This window comes from Gekko japonicus, unplaced genomic scaffold (genome assembly GCF_001447785.1).
Source record: "Gekko japonicus isolate JY-2015 unplaced genomic scaffold, Gekko_japonicus_V1.1 scaffold82, whole genome shotgun sequence".
NCBI lineage: Eukaryota > Metazoa > Chordata > Lepidosauria > Squamata > Gekkonidae > Gekko > Gekko japonicus.
Window position 1 is genome coordinate 1,454,489 of NW_015174846.1, and position 22,076 is coordinate 1,476,564.

At 44.7% G+C, this 22,076-nt stretch overlaps 1 protein-coding gene across 1 annotated transcript; it reads right to left on the reverse strand.

Annotated features, from left to right (window-relative positions):
* Positions 1-1,634: 1,634 nt before the first annotated feature.
* ZNF131 (zinc finger protein 131) lies at positions 1,635-19,179 on the reverse strand. Its single transcript, XM_015424471.1, has 6 exons — positions 19,056-19,179; positions 15,574-15,675; positions 13,115-13,259; positions 8,859-9,547; positions 6,382-6,512; positions 1,635-3,283 (listed from the first exon to the last, which is right to left on the reverse strand). The coding sequence occupies exons 1-6, from the start codon at positions 19,177-19,179 to the stop codon at positions 2,624-2,626; spliced, it is 1,851 nt and encodes a 616-aa protein (XP_015279957.1). The 3' UTR covers positions 1,635-2,623.
* Positions 19,180-22,076: the final 2,897 nt, after the last annotated feature.

A 22,076-nucleotide genomic window follows, 5' to 3' on the forward strand; every position in this document is an offset into this window, starting at 1 on the left:
TCTTACCGGCCACCTGATCCAATTTCAGCCCTACTCATGCATCTTGGCTCTGAATGGCCCCTCTTAACGGCTGCCCCCCACCAGTGTAACCTCTGAGTTAGTGTGAGCTAGCTCAGTTTTTTAGCCTCTGGCTCACACATTTTTGTTTTAGGATGGCTCCAAATCAAACTAATTTAAAATCGCTCGCTCACAACTTTAATGCCAGTGGCGCACAAAGTAGAATTTTTGCTCCCAAGACTCCACAGCTTAGAGGGAGCATTGCCCCCCACCCTCTTTTTCCCTGTAAATAACCCTTGAGATTTTGTTCCATTTATCTGAAGAAGTGTGCTTTGCACACAAAAGCTGGCATTTCGAATAAAGCTTTGTTGGTCTTAAAGGTGCCGCTGGACGCAAACTTTGCTCTGCTGCTTCAGACCAACATGGCTACCCACCTGAACACTGTTTGTTGTCATGATAAAATGGAGGGGACAAAGATGTAAGCAACCCTAAGCTCCTTGGGATAAACAGGTACTAAAAAGCAAGTTTCCACTCATTCTGATGTTCCTCTATGCAATTTGCTATGCAATTCCCATGTCACTGGACCTGCCCTGTGGAGCAAGATTTATTGCTATTTGGCTTTGGTTACAAAGGATATCGACTCAAACTTCAGTAAAAGGCCTGGTTCCCAGTTGAGCATAAACAGCAAACAGCAAAAAGAAACAGGACAGGACAAAGGGCTTCTCTCCACCTCAAGACAGTGTAGAGCCACAGACTAGGGCAGTGTGTAGGCTTCTGTCTCTCTGTGTTTGTTTTTGTTTTGGAAGCAGAAACTGCATGACCACACCTCTAACCCCATCCCAACACTTCAGAAAATGGCATGAGGTTTCCAGAAACAGCATGACCACACCTCTGACCCCATCCCAACACTAGTTGCTGGCAGTCTTGGTTAACCTAGAAGGCAGAGTATCTGACCCCACCAGAGCCCTCAATTCCACCATATATAGAAGAGCTCAATGGGGGCAGCTACTTTAATTTCAAACAGCATGCCCCAAGGAGGTTCAAGCCATACCTCCTTATATCAGCCTAATTCTAAGGTTTCTTTACATGTAATGACTTTAGGATAACACTCAAGTTTGCAGAGTGCACCTAAAAAATGGAACTGCTTCAGATAAGATGCGTCCTGGCTCAAGACAGCTTACACTTCCCTCAACTTGTTAAGTCTTTAAGGTATCTCAGTGAAGCAAACTAACATGGCGCCCCTTCGGAAATGAAAGAAAATGTAATGTGCTAATGTGACAGGCAACTTGTCGAAGAGCCCGAATGGGCTTGCAACTCTTCTGTACAGCACACGCTCAGGAAGAAATCCATTTGTCTGTCTTGTAGCACAGTATGACCTGTTCTACGAATACGTATTCCTGATGAATTCCTGATGAAGCAAATACCACTGCATTAGTTGATACCGTGTGGTTGGTACTGTTTTATTGTTCAATAATACTGATTAAAATATTTACACTCCTACATATAAATCCACAGTTTAAAACCATTCATACCTATGGCTTTTAAGTTGATTTCCCACCCCCCCCCCCCCATCTTCCAGACACAAGATCTTCCTGTAAAGGGTCAAAAAATGTTTAAATAATAAAACAGTAGCCGGATGCATTGTGTAGACACAGTGTATTTTTTTAAAATGTTTTTTCTTTTAAATATAAAATGTACCTTTCCCCTCCCTAAAAAATAAAAATCTGGAGATAAGATGCCAGTGCAACCTTTCGGCCAACTCATAACTTGCAACAGATTCAGCTGAATTATTCCTATTACGAATGGCCCTCCCCCATCCACAAAGAAAAACTGCCAGTGATAAATCCATTTCCTCTCCCCCATCTGCATTTATTTCAATGTAAAAAAACCCTGTTAGCTGACAATTGCAAGCAAGATTACAAAGCGCTGTACAGCCATATCTACATTGTCTTTGTAATTACCTTCAAAGCTTTGTGGAAGTTTAATTTCTTAGTTGTGAAAAGGCACAAGGGTTTTTGTGTGTGTGTGTTTTGTTTTGCTTTTCTGAGCCCCAAGCATTTGCACGCTCCAAATTCCAGGCTTCCAAGATAGCGGCTGCATTTAAGAACACAAGTAAGTCAAAGAGAGCGTCAACTGCAAAATATTAATGGGGGAAAGAGAAAACAATAGCCACCATTTCTAACCAGATCGCTCAACTCTCTTTAGTTAATCCATATGAATGCCGAAACCTCACAACGTTAACGCTAAACTCATATTCTGCAAGGAGGAATAGAACTTGCTCGAAAGTCTGACAGAGACAACAGCAAAACCTAATGGTACAGTCTAACAAAACTCTACAATTAAACTTCACACAAAGCTGTCCGTGTCTAGAATAAAATTTGTTCCATGGTATTTTTTTTTAATGAAAGAGGGATTTTTTTTAAAAAAAAATGAAAGTACAAGAAGAGCAATTTAACCAAATATCTTAACTTTGGTCCACCTGTCCGGTCCCCAGAGGGCATCAACGCGGGACAGCCATTCCCCACTGGTGGTGCAAAAGTCAAACAAGAAAAATAACAAAACAAAACAAAAATTAATGATTTGGTATGACATGTTTCAGACCACAAGCAACACAGTCAACGTTGTCCTAGGTTTCCACCTTCTCCTCCTGTATGTCCACTATTGGCTGAGTTTTTAAATCATCAGATTCTCCATGATCGGCTGCCGGTGCCACCATCTCGTCCACCTGCACAGGTGAGCTCCCTTCCAGTCCTCCTTGATCCACGTGTTCCGATTCTACTGGCCCGAGGTCCGCTTCCTCTATGAGCTGTGCCTGGACCTCCTCCATCTGCAACTGATTTACGTGCTCAACGTCCAGCTCCTCCATGTGCACTTCTGTCCCTGGCTCAGTCTGAATGTGCTCCACCTCCAGGTAGCTAATCTCTACCTGTTCTTGCAGCTCGGCTATCTGTTCGCCTTTCACTTGATTGTTCTCTATCAAGTCCGGGTGCACCTGCTCGACCGTCACTTGTGCCGGGTCCACCTGGACCTGAATGAGTGGCAGAACGTGGACCTGTTCCACCTGCTCAATGATGGTCATCGAGGCCACTGGGTCGCTGTCCACTGGGAGGATGTCATCGGTCACTATCCGTTCTGAAATGTGGTGGATTTCCTGCAGGTGCCTCCTCAGTTCGCTGCCTTGCATGAACCAGACGTCACAGATGGTACAGTGGTTGGGTTTGTCGCCTGTGTGTATTACCAAGTGATCTTTAAATTGGTCCCAGCTGTTAAAGACACTGTTGCAGACCTGAAAAGGATAACACGAGGCTACATTTAGGAACTTTAACCAAAATATGTTGTTGAAGGCTTTTCACGGCCGGAGTTCATTAGTTGTTGTAGATTTTCCAAGCTGTATGGCCGTGGTCTTGGCATTGTAGGATCTGACATTTTTCCAGCAGCTGTGACTACCATCCTCAGAGGTATAACTCCATCTTTCTGTGTTATACCTCTGAGGATGCCAGTCACAGCTGCTGGCGAAACGTCAGGTCCTACAATGCCAAGACCACGGTGATACAGCCCAGAAAAATCTACAACAACTAACTTTAACCAAAGTTCCATTTTCATTTCCTGACAGATCTAGACTGCTAGCTGTATTTGTCTGTGGCAGTAGAGAAGAGCAAGAGTCCAGTAGCACCTTAAAGACTAACAAAATTTGTGGCCGGGTGTATAGAAATATTGATTTCTAAAAGTCTCCTGCCTTCTCCTGTGATGTCTTTCTGATAACATGCTGTGTCTTATTTCCATTTGCAATGCCAAATGGTAAGGCCAAATGGCCGGAGCAAACTTTATAACCATGCCATATACCACATTCCTTCACACCTTTATGCCAGAGAGCCAGACAATGAGGCTCCACACACTAGGCCTCACATGAGTCTTGTCACGTATGCAATGAAGAAAGCTAGAGGTTGGGCCATCTGACTACAGGCAGGGCCTCCAAACTTCCAGCCAATCCCACAAACCTGATGTTAGCAACCATGGCAACCAACAATTGGCCACACACCCCTGCTGCTCGCGATTGGCTGATGGCCGTGGCTAATCGTGACTAGTAATTGGGGTATAATTGATTGATCCCTATGGGAGTGAGCTCTTAGCTCTCCCTTCCTCCTCTTGTCATTGTCTGTTTTATGACATCTGAAATGCTGTCTCTTGGGAAACAAAGACCTGCTTTGTGACTTGGAGCACATGGGTGTGCAAAGATGGGATTTCTCTTCAAAATCCCTTGGACTATTTTGGACTGTTGGATGTTCCTGAATTGGTAACTATGTATCTTTAATGTATAGTTAAGGCAAAGAGCCATAGGTTTTTCTTGTTTTCAGTATCCTCTAATAGTCTGTTGCTATGCTCTGTACTGAATAAAGATCCTTCTTATTTCTAATTGCTTCTGATGTTGTAACTTGAGCTCCAAGGCTAAAATCTTGTGTCTAACGCTGACCACATAAAGAGCTACCCTGTGATATTATTGTGTTAAGTCCCAGAGGCCAACTGAGAGTTTGGAATCTCGGCTCTCAAAGTTAGGTGGGGACCTTTGAAGAGATTCTGGTGGCAAACTGTTCTGAAAACCAGAGAGGGTATAGACAATCTCGTGGTTTGTTGTTTAATGCGCTGAAGATACAGGGTTCCCTCGCTTTCCTGGACTGGACTGAGTGGGTTAATCCTGTACACTGGGTATGAGCTTTCGTGAGTCACTTTAAGGTCTTTAAGGTACTACTGAACTCTTGATCTTTTCTACCTTTCCTGACAGTTATCTTCAGATCCATTTATTTGTTTAAAATGCAGGTCACCAAAAAACACAAAGTCCACACCTAGTCTTAATTCTCAGGGTTACCACTCGCTGCACCATTAGCAATAAGAGATGAGTACAAACAAATTCATTGTTATAAAAAAGTTGAAGAGCATATCCTCTCTCGTATCAGATGAACCCCATAGCCAGGTACAACGATCGACTGCACAAACTTGCACCCACTTTTCTGCGCAGCTACTCTCCATGCAACTTTTATCCTGATCGGACTGCAGGCCCCCTCTAAGGGCAGTTACTGGAGCGGAGCTGTAGGGCATTTCAAGAAGATTTTTGCACGGCAACCTGTACAGGAATACCCAGGTGGGACGCGGCAAAGACATATCGCTTCCCTAGAAGCGTCTGCTGTAAGCAGAACACTGGAAAAGGTTGCTGGGGAATGCACAGCAGGCCATCTCTAGGGAGCCCCCTCATCTCTTCCTTTTCCTACTAAATGTCTCTTCTGATGGAGGACACTGAAGGAGAAAATGGCTTGGATCTCGCCTAAGGTTCCCATGTGGGGGACAATCCCCTCCCGCTCTCCCTGGGGGTCCCCTGTCTCTCAGGAACAGCATCATTCAGGGGGGATGGGGCTATGCCACAGGAAAGGGGAATCAGTGAATCTCATTCCCCTCCCCACGAGGCCTGCAGAAATTCTACACAGACTCCAAGCCACTGCTTAGAAGCTGCAGTGGGAAAGGGGGGCACAGACTACACCCAAGATGTAAAACAAAACAAAACGAAAGGATCTTTCCTCCACAGTCTTTCCCTTCCACCAGACAGAAAAGCAAATTTATCAGTACTGGTGCATTTTGAAACAGAACTGTTTCATTTTTATTCAAATAAGAGGCATAATACTACAGTTGAAGTTGTAAGAAACTAATTAAATATGCTGGGTTTGATGTCTTGAAAAACAGTTTTCTGAAATAAAGAAAACAAGCAAACAAAACATGGTTCCAGTGACTAAGCAACCAGGAGCATAAATTGTCCAGAACAGAATGTGAACAATACTGGAGAGGGGATATTGCTAAAAGCTAATAATCTAATGATGTAGAGTTCTCATATCAAGACAGTCAAGTAACCAAGATGAATTTTTGAAGGATTGGGAAGAAGCAATAACATTTTAAGTAGGCCAGTTCTAGTACTGTCAAGGACACTTTTGCTACAATCTCCAAAGAGCTGTTCCTGCGGGGGGGGGGGGGGGGTGTCGGATGGAAGAACCCCAGATGAAATTGTAGTTGCTGTGGCAACTCTTTCCTAAAGCATTTGGCAGCCATCATATGCAAGCAGGCCACCCTCTTAAATGTCCCAGCACTGTTTGCACAAGGCCACACTTCTTTCAGTCAAATACAATACAGTTACAATGGGAAAAGCGCCGATAGGAACAAAACAAGAGGTGAAATGATTCAACTTCTATGTAGGGATATCAATGTCCCCCGTGCGCTCATGGGACTCACCACGCTCTCCTCCCTTCTTACCACCTCATCAGTGGTCCTGAATCCCATCCTCAGGCCCTCTCTTTCAAGTAAAAAGACCCCAGACCCACTGGGGCTGGTATCTTGATCACATACCTGACATTCATAAAGCTTTTTCCGCCCCTTTTTAGCACCAACGCCGGACTGGCACGCTGTCAAGTGACACTTGAGCGTGCTGTTCCGAGCAAAACGTTCGTGGCAGTTTGGGCACTCAAATGGCTTTTCACCTATCGAGGCAAACACAGGCAAACTTTAGAAAAAGCACATCGTTTCCCCCTTGGCCTCTGTGCCCTGTTTGTTGGCCCTCCAGGGCTACTGGTTGGTCACTGTGTCAAAGAGGATGCTTGGACTAAATGGACCACTGGTCTGATCCAGAAGGGCTCTTATGCTCTTAGACCACGTTTACTGAGGTAGCTAGAGGAAGGGGCACTTAAACTCTTACACATGTGCCACCCCCACCCCCCGGTCCTTCCTCTGAGCTGTTCCCCCTTCATCCAGGTCTACTTGCCATTTTCAAGCTCAGACGTAGAGGGGGAAAAAAATTAAACACACCTGGGGGTTGGGGGCAGGAAAAGACACAGCTGCTGGGGGCATTGGCAGAAGAAAATGGTCTGTTTTCCCTGCCGATTCTCCCCTACAGATGTCATGCCCCATATATCTGCCTTACAAAGAAAACACAGAATTGGTAACACATTTTAAGGCAGAAGATATACACTGGTTATGCTTTACTTTAATTATTCCTTTTATATTTCTGGTGCCAATTGAAGCCACTGGGTGACGCTGATATGTTGTATTTGGTATGTTGTATTTTTTCCCCCTCTATTGATCCTACGTGCCTTGTAAACCCCCCACCACCACCCCGAAACCACTAAGTCACCTTACACAACATGGAGAGAGACTCCTGTTCACACACTGCCTATATCCCAAATCCTCCAACAGTACTGCTGAAATGCCTCTCGGCTGTGCGCTTTGTATATTCTTTAGATATAAAACAGAATTTAAAATAGGCTAGCAACGTATCTAGCGCAAAATGTTGATGTATGAAAGTTAATCATTATTCAAAAGCACAAATACATCCAACATACTTGTATGTTTTTCTTGGAAGTTACACATTCATACGTTGATAGTAATACATGTCAGAATGCTTGAGCAGATTGACTTTTGGTTGATCCAGCAAGGCAGATCTTATGTCCTTATGTCACCGTTTTCAACGGCACAGCCACTTAACCTTCCAACCTTACAGGATGAAGACAAAGAGTTGGTTTTTATACCCTGCTTTTCTCTACTTTAAGGAGTTTCAAAGCAGCTTACAAATTTGCCTTCCCTTCCTCTCCCCACGACAGGCACCCTGTAAGGTAGGTGGGGCTGAGAGAGCTGTGACTGGCCCAAGGTCACCCAGCAGGCTTTATGGGTGGGGGGAGGAGTGGGGAATCAAACCTGGTTCTCCAGATTAGAGTCCACTGGTCTTAACCACTACACCATGCTGGCTCTCATGGATGATATGACATTAAGCTTATGCCTTAAGACTTCCTGGCCCATGCCTACTTTTTTCCAGAGCACCACAATCATTTTGATACAATAAAGCAGTCACAAGATCAGTCAATGCTCACGCAGCTTCAGAGTTCCATTTCTGAGTCAGCTCCCAGACAAATAAAAAAAACCCTAACATATCTATTTTATTTGGAAAGTGTATATGCCACCTCTCTGGAGACCTGCTTAAGGCATCTTACAACTAAAACAAAACCATTAAAAACCACAGCCATTAAAAACAAAGAAAGCTACTAAAAACAACCTGCAGCCACAACTTCCTTGATGGATTAAGGGCCAGCAACAGCCACAGCTCTGGCTTCACTTCATTAAAATGAGCGTGTGCAAGTTCTGGCTCTTCAGATGGTGCCATCTAAAAAGCCCAGTCCCACTGAAGCCAACGAGTGTAACATGCAAGACAAGGAGGAGGAGGAGGAAGAGGAGATTGGATTTATACCCCGCCCTTCACTCGGAGTCTCAGAGCGGCTTACAAACTCCTTTCCCTTCCCCTCCCCACAACAGACACCCCGTGAGGTAGGTGGGGCTGAGAGAGCTCTTTTGAAAACTGCTCTTTCAAGAACAGCTCTAGCAGAACTATGGCTTGCCCAAGGTCATCCAGCAGCTGCAAGTGGAGGAGTGGGGAATCAAACCCGTTTCTCCCAGATTAGAGTCCGCGCACACTTAACCACTACACCAAACCAAACTTGCAAAACTTGTGATCCACCAAGCTGAACAGAGCCCACCAGTCAGTTGTCCTATATGGCCAAGCAAGTTGTTTGACGGCAGGGCATACAACAACACCAAGAGGTTTACTGAGCCCATGAGAGAGGGCCACACAAATAGTGCAGGCCTGCCTTCAGTAGCTTCTGGATTACTTCCTGTGTAAATAGGTTTTTAACGCTAAGAAGATGATCCAAGATTTCTGCCATTCTTCTCTAAGGCTCTAGCAAAATATTACCAAAACGTCAGTGCGGGGAAGGGACAGCACCAGGAAGAGAGAGAGCTGGTCCATAACCAAGTGGGCAAACAAAGAAAACTGTAGTTACCTGTGTGTTTCCGCAGATGCTCTTTAAAATGGCCAAAGTGGTCAAATTGTTTATCACAGTACTGGCAGACGTGTATTTTTTTGCCCGGCCTCTGCTTCTTGTTGGCGCCACCTTCGTCAAGGTGGTAACAGGTAAGGTGCTGCTTCAATGCACTTTCTCGGAGGTACCTTTTGTTGCATAGGTCGCACTTGTAGCTCTCGGTGGAGTGCGTTTTCATGTGCTCCTTAAAGTGGTAGAACAACTTAAACGAACGGTTGCACTTTTCACAGTGGAACAGGTTGTTGACGTGAGACAGCTGCAGCTCCATGATCTCGATGCCTTCCATCTGCTTGCCCATCGGGTCGGACACGCTGTCGCATTCCTCCTGGATCTGGCTCTTCCTCTCCCCGTGGCGGAACTTGCTGGTGATATCCGCCAGAAGGGCCAACGCCGACTCATCTGAAGTCCCTGTGGTCTGAATGTACTTGATAGACTGCTCGGCGGATGCAACCTCCTCAAGTGCTTCAATGTTGTTTTCTTCCACGCCGATAGCCCCTTCCGCAATCTCCACCTCGATTTCGACCGGCTCAGACTCTGCACAGGGCAGCGTTTCTGTAATGACGTTAGAGGTCTCTGCTATCTTCCTCTTTTTAGCTTTATTGGTATCTTGTGCCTGATTTGATTCAAGTGGCAATGAATTTTCCTTGTTCCTAGGAAATCATGCATAACACAGTAAAAAAAAAGAAGATGAAAACAAAGCTTCCAGCTTTCATGCTGGTAAAAAAGGGAAGAGGCGCTGCCAAAAGAGGTTATGTCAGGGATCATGACATCTGCATGGGCATAAGCTATGTGGGACAGGGGCCCTGGTAAGATGGAGAACTGGGCAAGACTGCACAAAAAAGGTGGCTGGATCTAACCCACTGTGTTAATGGTTAAATCTAACTGTACTTATTAGCGACAAACAGAACCATGGTTAAAGCTGTTTGTGTGTGTGTGTGTGTGTGTGTAGATAGGAATCTATGATCGAGAAGGGAAAGGACCGCATAACTCTGCAGCCTGTCCCCGACTGGAAATGTTTTGGGGTACATCCATGTATGGGGTGCCTCTAACCATCTGCAGACTCAACAGACTGCAGCAGGAAGGGACCGTGGGAAAGCCTTGTTCCACAAACAGGACTTTCCCACTTTCCCTTCCTGTTGCAGTCCAAATTCCCAGAAATATTATGGGGGGGGGGGGGCGTCAACAGACCCTCAGGAAAAGCACTGGGGCAAAGTGGGGGTCTGCAGTGGGAGGCGGACAAATTGGCAGAAGTCATTGCCCCCTCTTCTGAAGACCATTCAGTCTTCAGGCCTATAGAGTTGCATGCATGCCTATATGTGTATAGTCTGTAAAATACGGAATTTCTACTAACTGGATTCTAGGCAGATTTACTTGGAATTTGGCTTCAGTGACTTTATTTTTACACTTTAGTCTCAGGCAGCAGGTTGAGGGAGCAATCCTAAGCAGGTCTACCCACAAATGAATTCCATTCATTCAGTGGGGCTGAAGCTCAATGAAACATTTATTAGGATTGCAACTGAAATCACCAGTTTCCAACCACTGGCCTACATGTTGGTACAGGGTGTGCATTCAGCATAAACTGAACCAAAAAAATACCCGAAAAATACATTATCAGTACTTTTCAGGTATTATTTAAGCTGAATACAGATCAGAGATCTGTATTTGGCTACCGGTATAGCTGAACCTGAAAAAAGCTGATTTCCCCCTGGCTTTTATTTGGGTGTATTCAGCTATATCATGAGCCAGCCCCAGCAGAGGTGGCGCAGAGCTCTCTCTTTAAACTGAGCTGCAAGAGGAGCCAGTCCAGGGGCAGCTGGGGCGGCAGGAGCTCAGAGCTGCAAGAGGAGCCAAGGCGGCATGGAGCTCTAAGCTCCTGCCGCCCTAGCCGATCCTAGGTTGGCAAGTTCAACTGGAAGGTGTTTAAAGGCATGGTGTGCCCTTTAAACGCCTTCAGAGTTCTCCAAGCCGCAGAGTTGCAGTTTGGAAAACACATTAAAGGGACAGAGATCCCTTTAAATGCCTTCCCCCCCATTGGTTTTAAAGGAGGATGGGGACAACTTCTTTGGGGGCCCACAGAATTGGACCGCCTGGTCCAATCTTTTTGAGACTTGGGGTTGTTGTGTGTTTTTTTTTAGGAGAGGCACCACTAGCTAAGCCTCCTGGCACTATGAAAAAAAATTATGTTCTCTCCTTCCTGCAGGGTAGATCACATTTGTAGGCAAATGGCAGAAGAGCATTCCAAATGCCAGTACTGAAGAGGCCCAAAATAAATCTCATTATGATGCTCAAGCAATCAGCTGATATAATCCTTTATCTCTGTGTTCATGCCTACTGAGATCTCTGCACTAGCTTCCCACCACTTCCTGCATCAACCTCAATCTCACTAATCATGTCATTTAAGGTTCTTTACCTCTGATCATCTTCCTGTTAGTTTGGCTCTCTGTGTCTGAGCATCTCGCTACCTTTTTGCTTTATTCTCTGCCGCTTCCCTCTGCCCCTTTCTTACTGAACAGGCCACCTTCTTCTTCTTGAAATCCCCCCACAAATAGGACATTACCTCTTTACCAATCCCAGATGTTTCATTAAGTTAAATATCTCCTTGTTGAGACTGCAAGTTCCTTATTCAAAGCCCAAGTCTTTCTGCATTGAGCAAAACAGTTGAGTGATAGCAGTGGTGGGCTTTCCTTTCACCACAAAGTGCACTGTGTGCCAGAACTTAATTTCTTCTAATTAAGATTTACACAGACCTAGATCTAAAAAATGGAATCATCCTAATAAAAAATCCCATGACAAGCTATTTACTTTGTAACACCCAAATCCTGTTATAATTCCTTCAAGGGGTTTTCCAGTTTGTTCTATTTGCATTTACACATAAAACACATGAAGCTGCCTTATACAGACACAGACCCGTAGTCCATCAAAGTCAGTATTGTCTACTGAAACTAGCAGCAGCTCTCCAGAGTCTCAGGTAGTGGTCCTTCACATCACCTACTGCCAGATCCTTTAACTGGAGATGCTCGGGATTGAACCTGGGACCTTCTGCATGCCAAGCAGATACTGTACCATTGAGCCACGGCCCCTCCCTAAATAACGAAGCCACTAAATCTGACCATAGGTCCATCGAGGTCAGTATTGTCTACTTATACTGGCAGCAGCTCTCCCAGGTCTCAGGCAGAGGTCTTTCACATCACCTGCTGCCAGATCTTTTAACTAGAAAATGCGGGGATTAAAAGAGAGAACATAAGAGAGACGCCAATGTTGGATCAGGCCAAAGGCCCATCCAGTCCAACACTCTGTGTCACACAGTGGCCAGAAATACCAGTGCCATCAGGAGGTCCAGCAGTGGGGCCAGGACATTAGAAGCCCTCCCACTGTTGACCCCCCCCCCAAGCACCAAGAAGACAGAGCATCACTTGCCCCAGAGCCCCTAGCTATACCTTGTGGCTAATAGCCACTGATGGACCTCTGCTCCATATGCTTATCTAATTCCCTTTTGAAGCCGTCCATGCTTGTAGCACCCACCACTTCCTGTGGCAGTGAATTCCATGTGTTAATCACTCTTTGGGTGAAGAAGTACTTCCTTTTATCCGTTCTAACCCGACTGCTCTGCAGTTTCATGGAGTGCCCACGGATTGAACCTGGAACCTTCTGCATGCCAAGCAGATGGTGTACCACTGAGCCACAGCCCCTCTATTTAGGACAGGATCATGTGGTTTTGTTTTTCCTGCAGTATTATATCAAAGATTTTTTAAAGCATTCACATGAAAATTGGACAAACCCACATTTGTGTACAAACTTACATTTTCAGAACATATATGCCTACAACAGACATAGTCAACAGTGAGCAAGCACTGACTTGAGCATACTTCAATGGCAAACTCCTACTTTGCCCCATGTCATACTAGGACATAGTAATCTTGCAGAAATCATTTAAATAGCTAATAATTTAAATGAGCTAATAATTTAAATAGCTCAGTTGGTATGCAATCATTGCAGTGCACTAAACAAACAGAACAACCACATAATTTGGAGGAAGGCTCCTTAGACAAAAGGTAACTTCTTCCAGCCTGAGTTTGGATACATGTCATTGTCTTCACAACACTGTGAAGTCAGTTCACGTTCTAGGACAGAATTATCCAAGTGGACCTCCACGGATTGTCATGGATGGTTCCCTAAATGACCTAGGAAACAGCACTCCAAAAATCTTCCTCACTCACCTGATTTCGAGGGCTTTAATGGCTTCTAACATCTGGAGGTATTCAGCTGCCTTCCAGACATCATTGGCTTCTTCTTCCCCTTGGACCATTAGCTTGGCAGTATAGGTGAACTCAATTAAGTGGCGAAATGCCATGTTACTTACACCTGTTTGAAAGCAAAAGCCTACATGAAACCTACAAGGCACAGAATCTGCCTCTTTTAAGTTTTGCATGGATAACCAGAATATTTTGCTCGCAAATATTTTTGATATTTCTTTCATAAATATTGCCTTGCTGGATCAGGTTGAAGATCCACGTTGATGGCGCACAACGTTCTCTCTCCTGTCCACCTGGATGAAGTGAGGCAATGGAAGTCCTGGGCTGGCAGATGGAGCCGTGGGCTCGATGGAAGTCAATAAACTGAAGCTCAGTCCAGATGCGACGGGGGTGTTGTTGGCTGCTTTGGGTGCCAATCAGGGAACTGGGAGAGAGCAAAAGGCAGTTCTCCAATGCAGTGCACAGCACACTTTTCAGCTTTGGCTGGTTTTCCAGCTTCTTGGAGGAACAGGATTTAGGCTAGTAACCCATGTGCTAACCATCTCCAGATTAGGTTAATACAATGTGCACTGCTGGCAAGGAGGGGACTTCAAAATGGTTCAGAAGATGCATCTGGGTCAGAAAATCGCTAGGGTCAGAGTTAGCATAGCACCCCACTTTCTAAAAGATCTTGGTTGATTTTTTCCAGAGACAATTCAAAGTGCTAGTTTTGACCTATGCCCTATATGGCCCAGGACCAGAGACTTAAAGGACAGCCTCTGCCCATACTGTCTTGCCTGAGGACTGAGCCTCAGTTTATTATACTTGAAGTATATCATGCTTTTCCCCACCAGGGGAACTCTAGGTTGCACAGGCAGGATTCCAAGGAGGTCCTCCCTCTAGGTAACAATGAGACCTAAGACCTGCTTTCAGTAAAGTTGCTGTATCATGTGGAGGAAGAGGAGGAGATGAAGGAGAGTTGGTTTTATACCCCGCTCTTCAGTACCCAAAGGAGTCTCAGAGCGACTTGCAATCTCCTTCCCTTCCTCTCCCCACAACAGACACCCGGTGAGGTAGGTGGGGCTGAGAGAACTCTGAGAGAACTGTGACTGACCCAAGGTCACCCAGCTGGCTTCGTTTGGAGAAGGAATGGGGAATCAAATCACAGCCATCCTCATGCACAGTTTATTAACCCTCATCCAGCCCATTACCAATTCCAGACAACTGTTCAGCACTTCCCTTGCTTCTCCTGGTTCAGGGGAGGAGGAGCTGCGTGTCATCAGCTTAACGACAGCATTCCAAAGAACCCAACCCACCTGCTTTCATGTGGATCTTAAACAGCACAGAGGATAAATTAAAACACTGAAGAACACAAAGGGACGAGTATCACCGAGTCAAGTAATAGTTCCTTCTAGAAACTACCTTCCAGGTAGGAACAGAACCGCTGAAGCGTGATGTCAAAAGGCTTCAAGCAGTTTAAACGAACGAGATGAATCCAGGGGACCGAACTCCCAAGAATTTTCCCCAGGGCGTGTGTCAGGGCAACTGGTACCCTTTCCGTTCCAAACCCAAGTCAGACACTGGGTCTAGATAACAAATCTCCCCTCTTCCCTCGACACTGCAGCTTACTGGAATTAGATTACCGTCACTTCCCCTCCAGTATCACCTCTGGAACATACGGCTGCTGTTGTCTGTATGGATTTCTGGAGGTCAGGGCTTATCATAAGTCCCCACATCTATCGCAATTGTCCATGGAGATTCACCTTAGTGTCTTTGTTATTTGCAAGCAGTTGCTAAGGTCCGCCCCGACATCCAATGCCTAGACCACCCCAAGCCTCCCTCTCCTCCTCAGGGCAAGAGGACACCTGCCCCTGTCCCCCAGCCCTCTGCACCACCCTCTGGCCTCCTCTCACTACAGCATCAGAGACTGCCCGGAACCCGGGGGGGACTCTCCTCTTCTGCGTGCTCATCTCCTCCGTCCTCCCTCTTTCCCCCTCCCTGTTAGGCTCGGCCACTCCATTTCCAACTCTGCTTCCGAGTTCTCTCCTTTTTGCTCCACCCACCTTCCTTTCATTTTCGACTCCTCCACTGGGGCCACTCCCCAGGCCAACCAGTCCCGCCCCTCCAGCCCCGCACTGCCTCTGCCCTTTCCGAGTGAATGAGGCAGGAGGCCACGTTCCCCCTGCACATACTTTGCCCTCTGACCAGGCTGAGGGTGCTGAGACACAGTTCTAGCCAAAGCATGATAGCCTTGACAGACCCCCTGGGCTTGACGATGACATTCTGCTGTGGAAACTGAGACCTGAGCGGACCTTTGCTGTAGCTATGGACGAGCTCTACACATGGGAGCAAACACAGACACGGGACAAACTGGAGCCTTCCTATGAGAAGGCATTAGCAGTGCTCAGCCTTGCTGCGTCAGTCACAATCAATCCATCAATTACCTTCTATCTCTACTAGAGGCTCCTGAGTGAAGTCTTGGAAGAATTTGTAGAAAAACTGGCTACAGGCAGCAAGAACAGCTTTATGAGCTTTAAAATGATGACCTGGAGAGAGGGGGGGGGGGAGAAAGAATGGGATATAAAACTTCCCATCTTTGCATTAACATATGCATTACAATCAGAATTTTTAATTTTAATAATTTTAATCTAGATCCTTATTTACTGACAAGAGGGTCCATAGTGAGTGCATATTGTCCACCATAAAAACACTAAGATGCTTTCGTATATGTAAGAAACAGCAGATATATGATGAGTCATTAGACAATCCAGAGGAGCTGGGGAGATGAAATGTGGCCAGGTTACACTTTATTTCAAGTTAGCAAAAGAACCATTTACGAACCTCCACTATTTTTATATGTGTGTTTGTGTGTGTGTATAAAAACAATAGCTATTTTTTTACTGTTTCCCTTCTTCCCTCCCAAATTACACATAGGGAGACATTCCGCCACAGCTGACCAATGTTCCCTCTAAGCTGTGGAGTCTTGTGAGCAAACATTTTACTTTGTGAGCTACTGGCATTAAAGTTGTGAGCGAGTGATTTGGCTACTGCATACATCAGTTTGCTCTTGAACCATCCTTCCTGAGCGAAGACAAAAATGTGTGAGCTAGAGGCTAAAAAACTGTGAGCTAGCTCACACTAACTCAGCTTAGAGGGAACACTGCAGCTGACTATGAACGTGGATCTGACAGAACATCTCAGACTTCCCCAAAATTCGGGCAACATGCCAAACCCAAAGAAGCTGTTTTTGAAAATATTAGCAATACCACAGAACACAAATGTACAAGAAATATTTCCATTTCATGAAGGTTGGGCGACACTTCCCCTGCAGCACTTTCTGACCCTAAAGGAACAGCTCACATTTGCTCAGCTGAAAGGCATGGTGTGGTGATCCTGCCAAACTGAACAGCTCATTTTCAATAACTATCTACGATACAACAACAAAGAATCTTGTGGCTACACACACACACACACTGTGCCGTACATTCTTGTGACGTGCGAGCACGCTTCATGAGATGCAAACGTCTGCATGCATTTGATAAAGCAGACTTTGGGTCATGAAAGATTATGCCACTTTAGGTTATACAGGTTGGATCCAAGGTTACCATTCCACCAGCATAATAGAAGCTTTGCTGGCAGAACCAGAGGCAGATGAGGGGTTGGAGATGTCTACTAGTTTTCTCCTGCCACTGCACATCCTCACTTTGTCATTCCCCCGTACTCCTGACCCCTGGGAGCAGAATTCCAGGCAGCTCAGAGAGCTACAGTAGGAATGGAGAGACAGGAAAATCAGCTGGAACGAGCTCTAAGTCCTTACAGGTCCACAATTCTCTTTATTGCTTCCACTGCAACAGACTATCACTGTTAACCCTAAGTAATTTAGTTTGGATAATAAAAACTCCATCCAGACAGGAGTATTCTCTCCTGACATCACTTCTGCATTCAAGCTTCCAAGATGGCAATCCAAAAATCGCACATGGGCCACACGGTCTGCGTACATGGGGGATCAAATATTGGGTTGGATCCAGCAAGTTCTTTTGTTAGTGAAAAAGGGAGAAAGGGAGGAGGGGATCCCTTGGACCACCCAAAATGGCTGTGCTGGGAATCAATGGACCTGCATGGACGAAAGCCACGTGTGTTGCAGTGAGCAAGATAACTGGGGGTTGAGCAAAAATGCTGACTGGATCCAACTCGCTCTCCCCATGACATGAGATTCCAAGAGCCTCTGTCTCTCCAGCCCACTATCTGAGAGCCATCTAACATACCCACTTCCTCCACTGACTGTTGTGCCAAGATAAACCCCTAAACAAAGGCAGTGGCTGAGAAGAGGTAACTCAATTATGCTAACACCCTTCAAAAGAACAACAGACGTGTTTTTATGAGATAGGGCACCACCCAGTCTAAGAGATGCATTTTCAAGTCTCCATTATTTCAGAACTAGACATTTAAATACATGCGGAACTCTGAAATCAACAGAACTTAAAAGTGCTTCACTCTGGCTGGATTGTGTCCCCTTGTTTTGGAAGGTGAGCAGAACTAAGAATGCGAAAAATAAGTTCATATTGTGAATTATCTTCCATATTTAGCAAACAGAACAATATCTGACAGGAACATGGACAACCAAGTATCTATGCTATATCACTGTACACATTTTCAAGCATATCAGTATTTGAAGCTTCCATCCTCCCTTAACTCTTTACTGGCCATCCTCATGCAATGAGAATTATAAAATATGAATCAAGGAAGTGTTGGGTGTTAGAGCTTGGTTTACTGTAATGGAGTGACAACTGGACTGTTAACACAGGCAAGCAGCAAACCAAGTTCAGTGGTCACTGCAAGGACCATTCATCTGAGAGCCACCTAGTGGCAACACAGAAGTTGGCTTTGCCAGCTGCCGCTTCTGCTTGCTACTAGTTCAGTCCAAGCCAAAAGATGGCTCCAAGCTCCACCTACTCCTTGCAAGGTCAGGGGCCAATCCACCCCTGCAACATAAGGTCTCCCCTTCCCTTAAATGCAAACACTGCCATTCATAACTGTACAAACTGCACAGCAGCAACTGATACTGATTCCCTGTTATACCACACAGCACTTTGAATTAACTGTTCTCCAGAAGTGGTATTTTCCTCTTTAATTTTAACTCTGAAGCACAGCTTATCACAGCCTGGAATTTGTGGAGCCAGGAAGTTCTTAAAAGTTCAACTTCCTTTAGGACCAATGGTTTTACTAATTCCACTTCTGATAAATAGCAGATGCTATTACGTAGTCAATACTCCAAGGGAGGAAAGAAATATTGATTTCTAGAGGTATTTTTTGTGACTTCATCAACAACGGTTTCATTTGTACTTAAGAACACAGAATAATTATGATAAATGGCCATCAATAACTATTTCATGAGTCCCAAGTGGGAAAACAGTTGTGTTCATGAGGTTTGCTATTATTTTCCTCTGTGTAAGGTAACAGAACTGATCAATTGTATCCAATAGTTTAATGAAGAACTCAGCATTTTGGCTGTAGTTTTACATTTTGCTGCAGATGTGATATGCTCCATAATACAAAAGATTAACTACAATTTAGAGCTTCATTTTTCAATGAGCTAATGATATGTATCAGAAACCAAGGAGGGAAAAATTTCATCTCTAACAACATCTCTAACAGGTTCCTGAGGCCAGACCCCACACATTTTATCTGAAAGAAAGCCCTGTTGAGTTCAATGGGACTTGACTCCTGAGTCAAGAGACAGTAACTGGTCCAAGAGCTGCAATCACTCAATTAGCTGAGTCACAAACGCCTTAGACCTTTTGCTGTGAAGACCGTCTACCAGAATTAAACCTACGAGATTTGGGCTTTATTCTTTCACACATCAAGCAATAAACAGAATACCCAGAATACCCTCTAAGTGCGTTTTACAACTTGCCTTACTACATACCATCAACAATCAGAGTGATGTCTGTGAACTGATCCTGCTCTCTCTGTTCATTCAGTCTGTCCAAAATTACTTTATAATGCTCTGGAAATTCCTGAATGCATTCCATCGTCTCTTCAGCTTCCATGGCTAATGGAGTTATCTAGGAAAAATCACCACAGAATGAGACCTCCGTAATCTTTAACCATGCAATGATAACATAAACATTAATTGGTTAGCATGAATATTTGTTGTTTTTTTGATGTAATGCCCAAATTCCAAACCATTAATTCCTTCCCCCAAAACTAAACACATTTTTTCCATTCTAGAATTGGGTCTTTCAGAGTCAACAACAATACCCACTAATAAAGTTCTTCTTAATTACTGTTTTCATAACAAAAGTAATAAACAGCAACATGAACAATGTTAAGAGACCCCACAAATGTTACATCTGCCATCTTTGAAGGAAGCTGGTTTTCTTTTTCAGGCAAATGTGAAATCCAGGCTTCAAATGTGGCTCAAAGACCATTCAAGGGAATAAGAAGCTTGTGGTGTGCATATGAAGTGGGGGGAAAGGGGAAGCAACCCCAGATGCGTAAGGATCAAAGAATCCCAGAAGAAGAAGAAAACACCAGCAGAAATTGGGACAAAAAGAGCAAGAACAGCAAACTGGTGAGAGACTGGGTTGGGAGAACCGGGGACAGGGAAATGGGGATCCACAAATTCTGGCTGGCCTTAGTAGCTCTGTGTGTGTGTGTGTGTGTGTAATTGCTTCTGATGCTACAGCTCCAGAATGGGCAAGATTTTGACTGATGTTGTTCCTTCCATTAAATTTTCTTCTGCTGACAACACCTAAGCATAGATGGGCATTTATGTTAGCACGGGTGGACACATTTGTCTGCAGTTTTAACAGGACAATAACAAGGTATAACATTTTGTGATATATTATGCACCTGCAGTTCAGACCAAATAGATTCTATTGACCACATAGTTTTAGATTGTCCTGTATTTTCAAATTTAAGTTCAAAGCTAATTCTACTGTTAATTGGCTCCGATCTTCCAGATGAAAAAGCTCCCTGGTAAGAGATGCAGAAAACCGAGTTACTGTACGGGTGGCCAAAAGTTTGGTGGTGGTTATAGTGCAGACATCCTGGAATCCAAAGTCAAATGGGCCTTAGAAAGCATTACTAACAACAAGGCTAGTGGAGGTGATGGTATCCCAACTGAGCAAAGTCTTAAAAGATGATGCTGTTAAAGTGCTGCACTCAATTTGCCAGCAAATTTGAAAAACACAACAGTGGCCACAGGATTGGAAAAGGTCACTATACATTCCAATCCCAAAGAAGGGCAATGCCAAGGAATGTTCAAACTATCGTACAATTGCACTCATTTCACACACTAGCAAGGTCATGCTAAAGATCCTACAAGTTAGGCTTCAGCAGTACGTGGATAGAGAACTGCCAGAAGTACAAGCAGGGTTTCGAAGAGGTAGAGGAACTAGAGATCAAATTGCCAACATTCGCTGGATTATGGAGAAAGCAAGAGAGTACCAGAAAAAGATCTACTTTTGCTTCATTGACTACGCTAAAACCTTTGATTGTGTGGATCACAACAAACTATGGCAGGTCCTTAAAGAGATGGGAGTACCAGACCACCTCACATGTCTCTTGAGAAACCTGTATAAGAGTCAAGAAGCGACAGTTAGAACAGGATATGGAACAACTGATTGGTTTAGCATAGGAAAAGGAGTACAACAAGCATGTATATTGTCACCTTGCTTATTTAATTTATATGCAGAGTACATCACGCGAAATGCCAGCCTGGATGATTCAGAAGCCGGAATTAAGATTGCTGGGAAAAACATCAAAAACCTCAGATATGCAGACGATACCACTCTAATGGCAGAAAGTGAAGAGGACCTCAAGAGCCTCTTGCTCAGGGTAAAAGAGGAGAGCGCAAAAGTGGGCTTGAAGCTCAACATCAAAAAAACTAAGATCATGGCATCCGGCCCCATCACGCCTTGGCAAATAGAAGGGGAAGTCGTGGAAGTAGTGACAGACTTCACGTTCCTGGGATCCCAGATCACCGCAGACTGTGACTGCAGCCATGAAATTAAAAGACGCCTGCTCCTTGGGAGGAAAGCGATGGCGAACCTAAACAGCATGATAAAAAGTAGAGACATCACCCTGCCAACAAAAGTCCACATGGTCAAAGCAATGGTATTCCCAGTAGTCATGTATGGCTGCGAAAGTTGGACTATAAGGAAGGCCGAGCACCCCTACAAAAAAGAAATAGTTGTGGGGGAGAGAATGGATGTGGAGGAACAGTTCTATACCTTCTGTTCTGCTTAAATCTGACCCGGGGCTTGGATTCACAAGTGTTTCCACAGAAGGTTTTCTATTTGGGAAACACCATCCCCCCCACCTGTGGCAGCTCTGAATGGACTGCAACCAGGAGAGGGAGACCAGAAAATTATGCTCTATGGGTGGAGATCCTTCTGTGGATCCAAGCCCAGATATGACCATATTCTGTATCTGACAAGGTCTGCTGCTTTTCACAAAATGTATTTTGCTTCATGCTCAGGGTCTGTGCTCTGGTGTGTACACTGTAGCATCAAGCACTTCCCAGTTAGAGGAAGCAGATGCAGTATTATCTACAAACATAAAGCATTTATAGATGTTTCCAAAAATCTTAACTGAAATTCTTTCTGTTTGGATTTCTGCATTACTTTGTCTTCTTCTGAAATGGAACTGAAGTATTAAGAATCCTCCACTGTACACCCCCCCCCTCATTTTGTACAGTGGCTTCCAGTTCTTTCATGACTTTTTTCTTCCCTGAAATTAATGATTCCGTCCTGTGCATTGCTTGTGCATTGATTAAGCAAAGAAGGAGGAGGAGGAGATTGGATTTATACCCTGCCCTTCACTCGGAGTCTCAGATTCTTTTGAATTATGGTGCTGGAGAAGACTCTTGAGAGTCCCTTGGACTGCAAGGAGATTGAATCAGTCAATCCCAAAAGAAATCAACCCTGACTGTTCCCTGGAA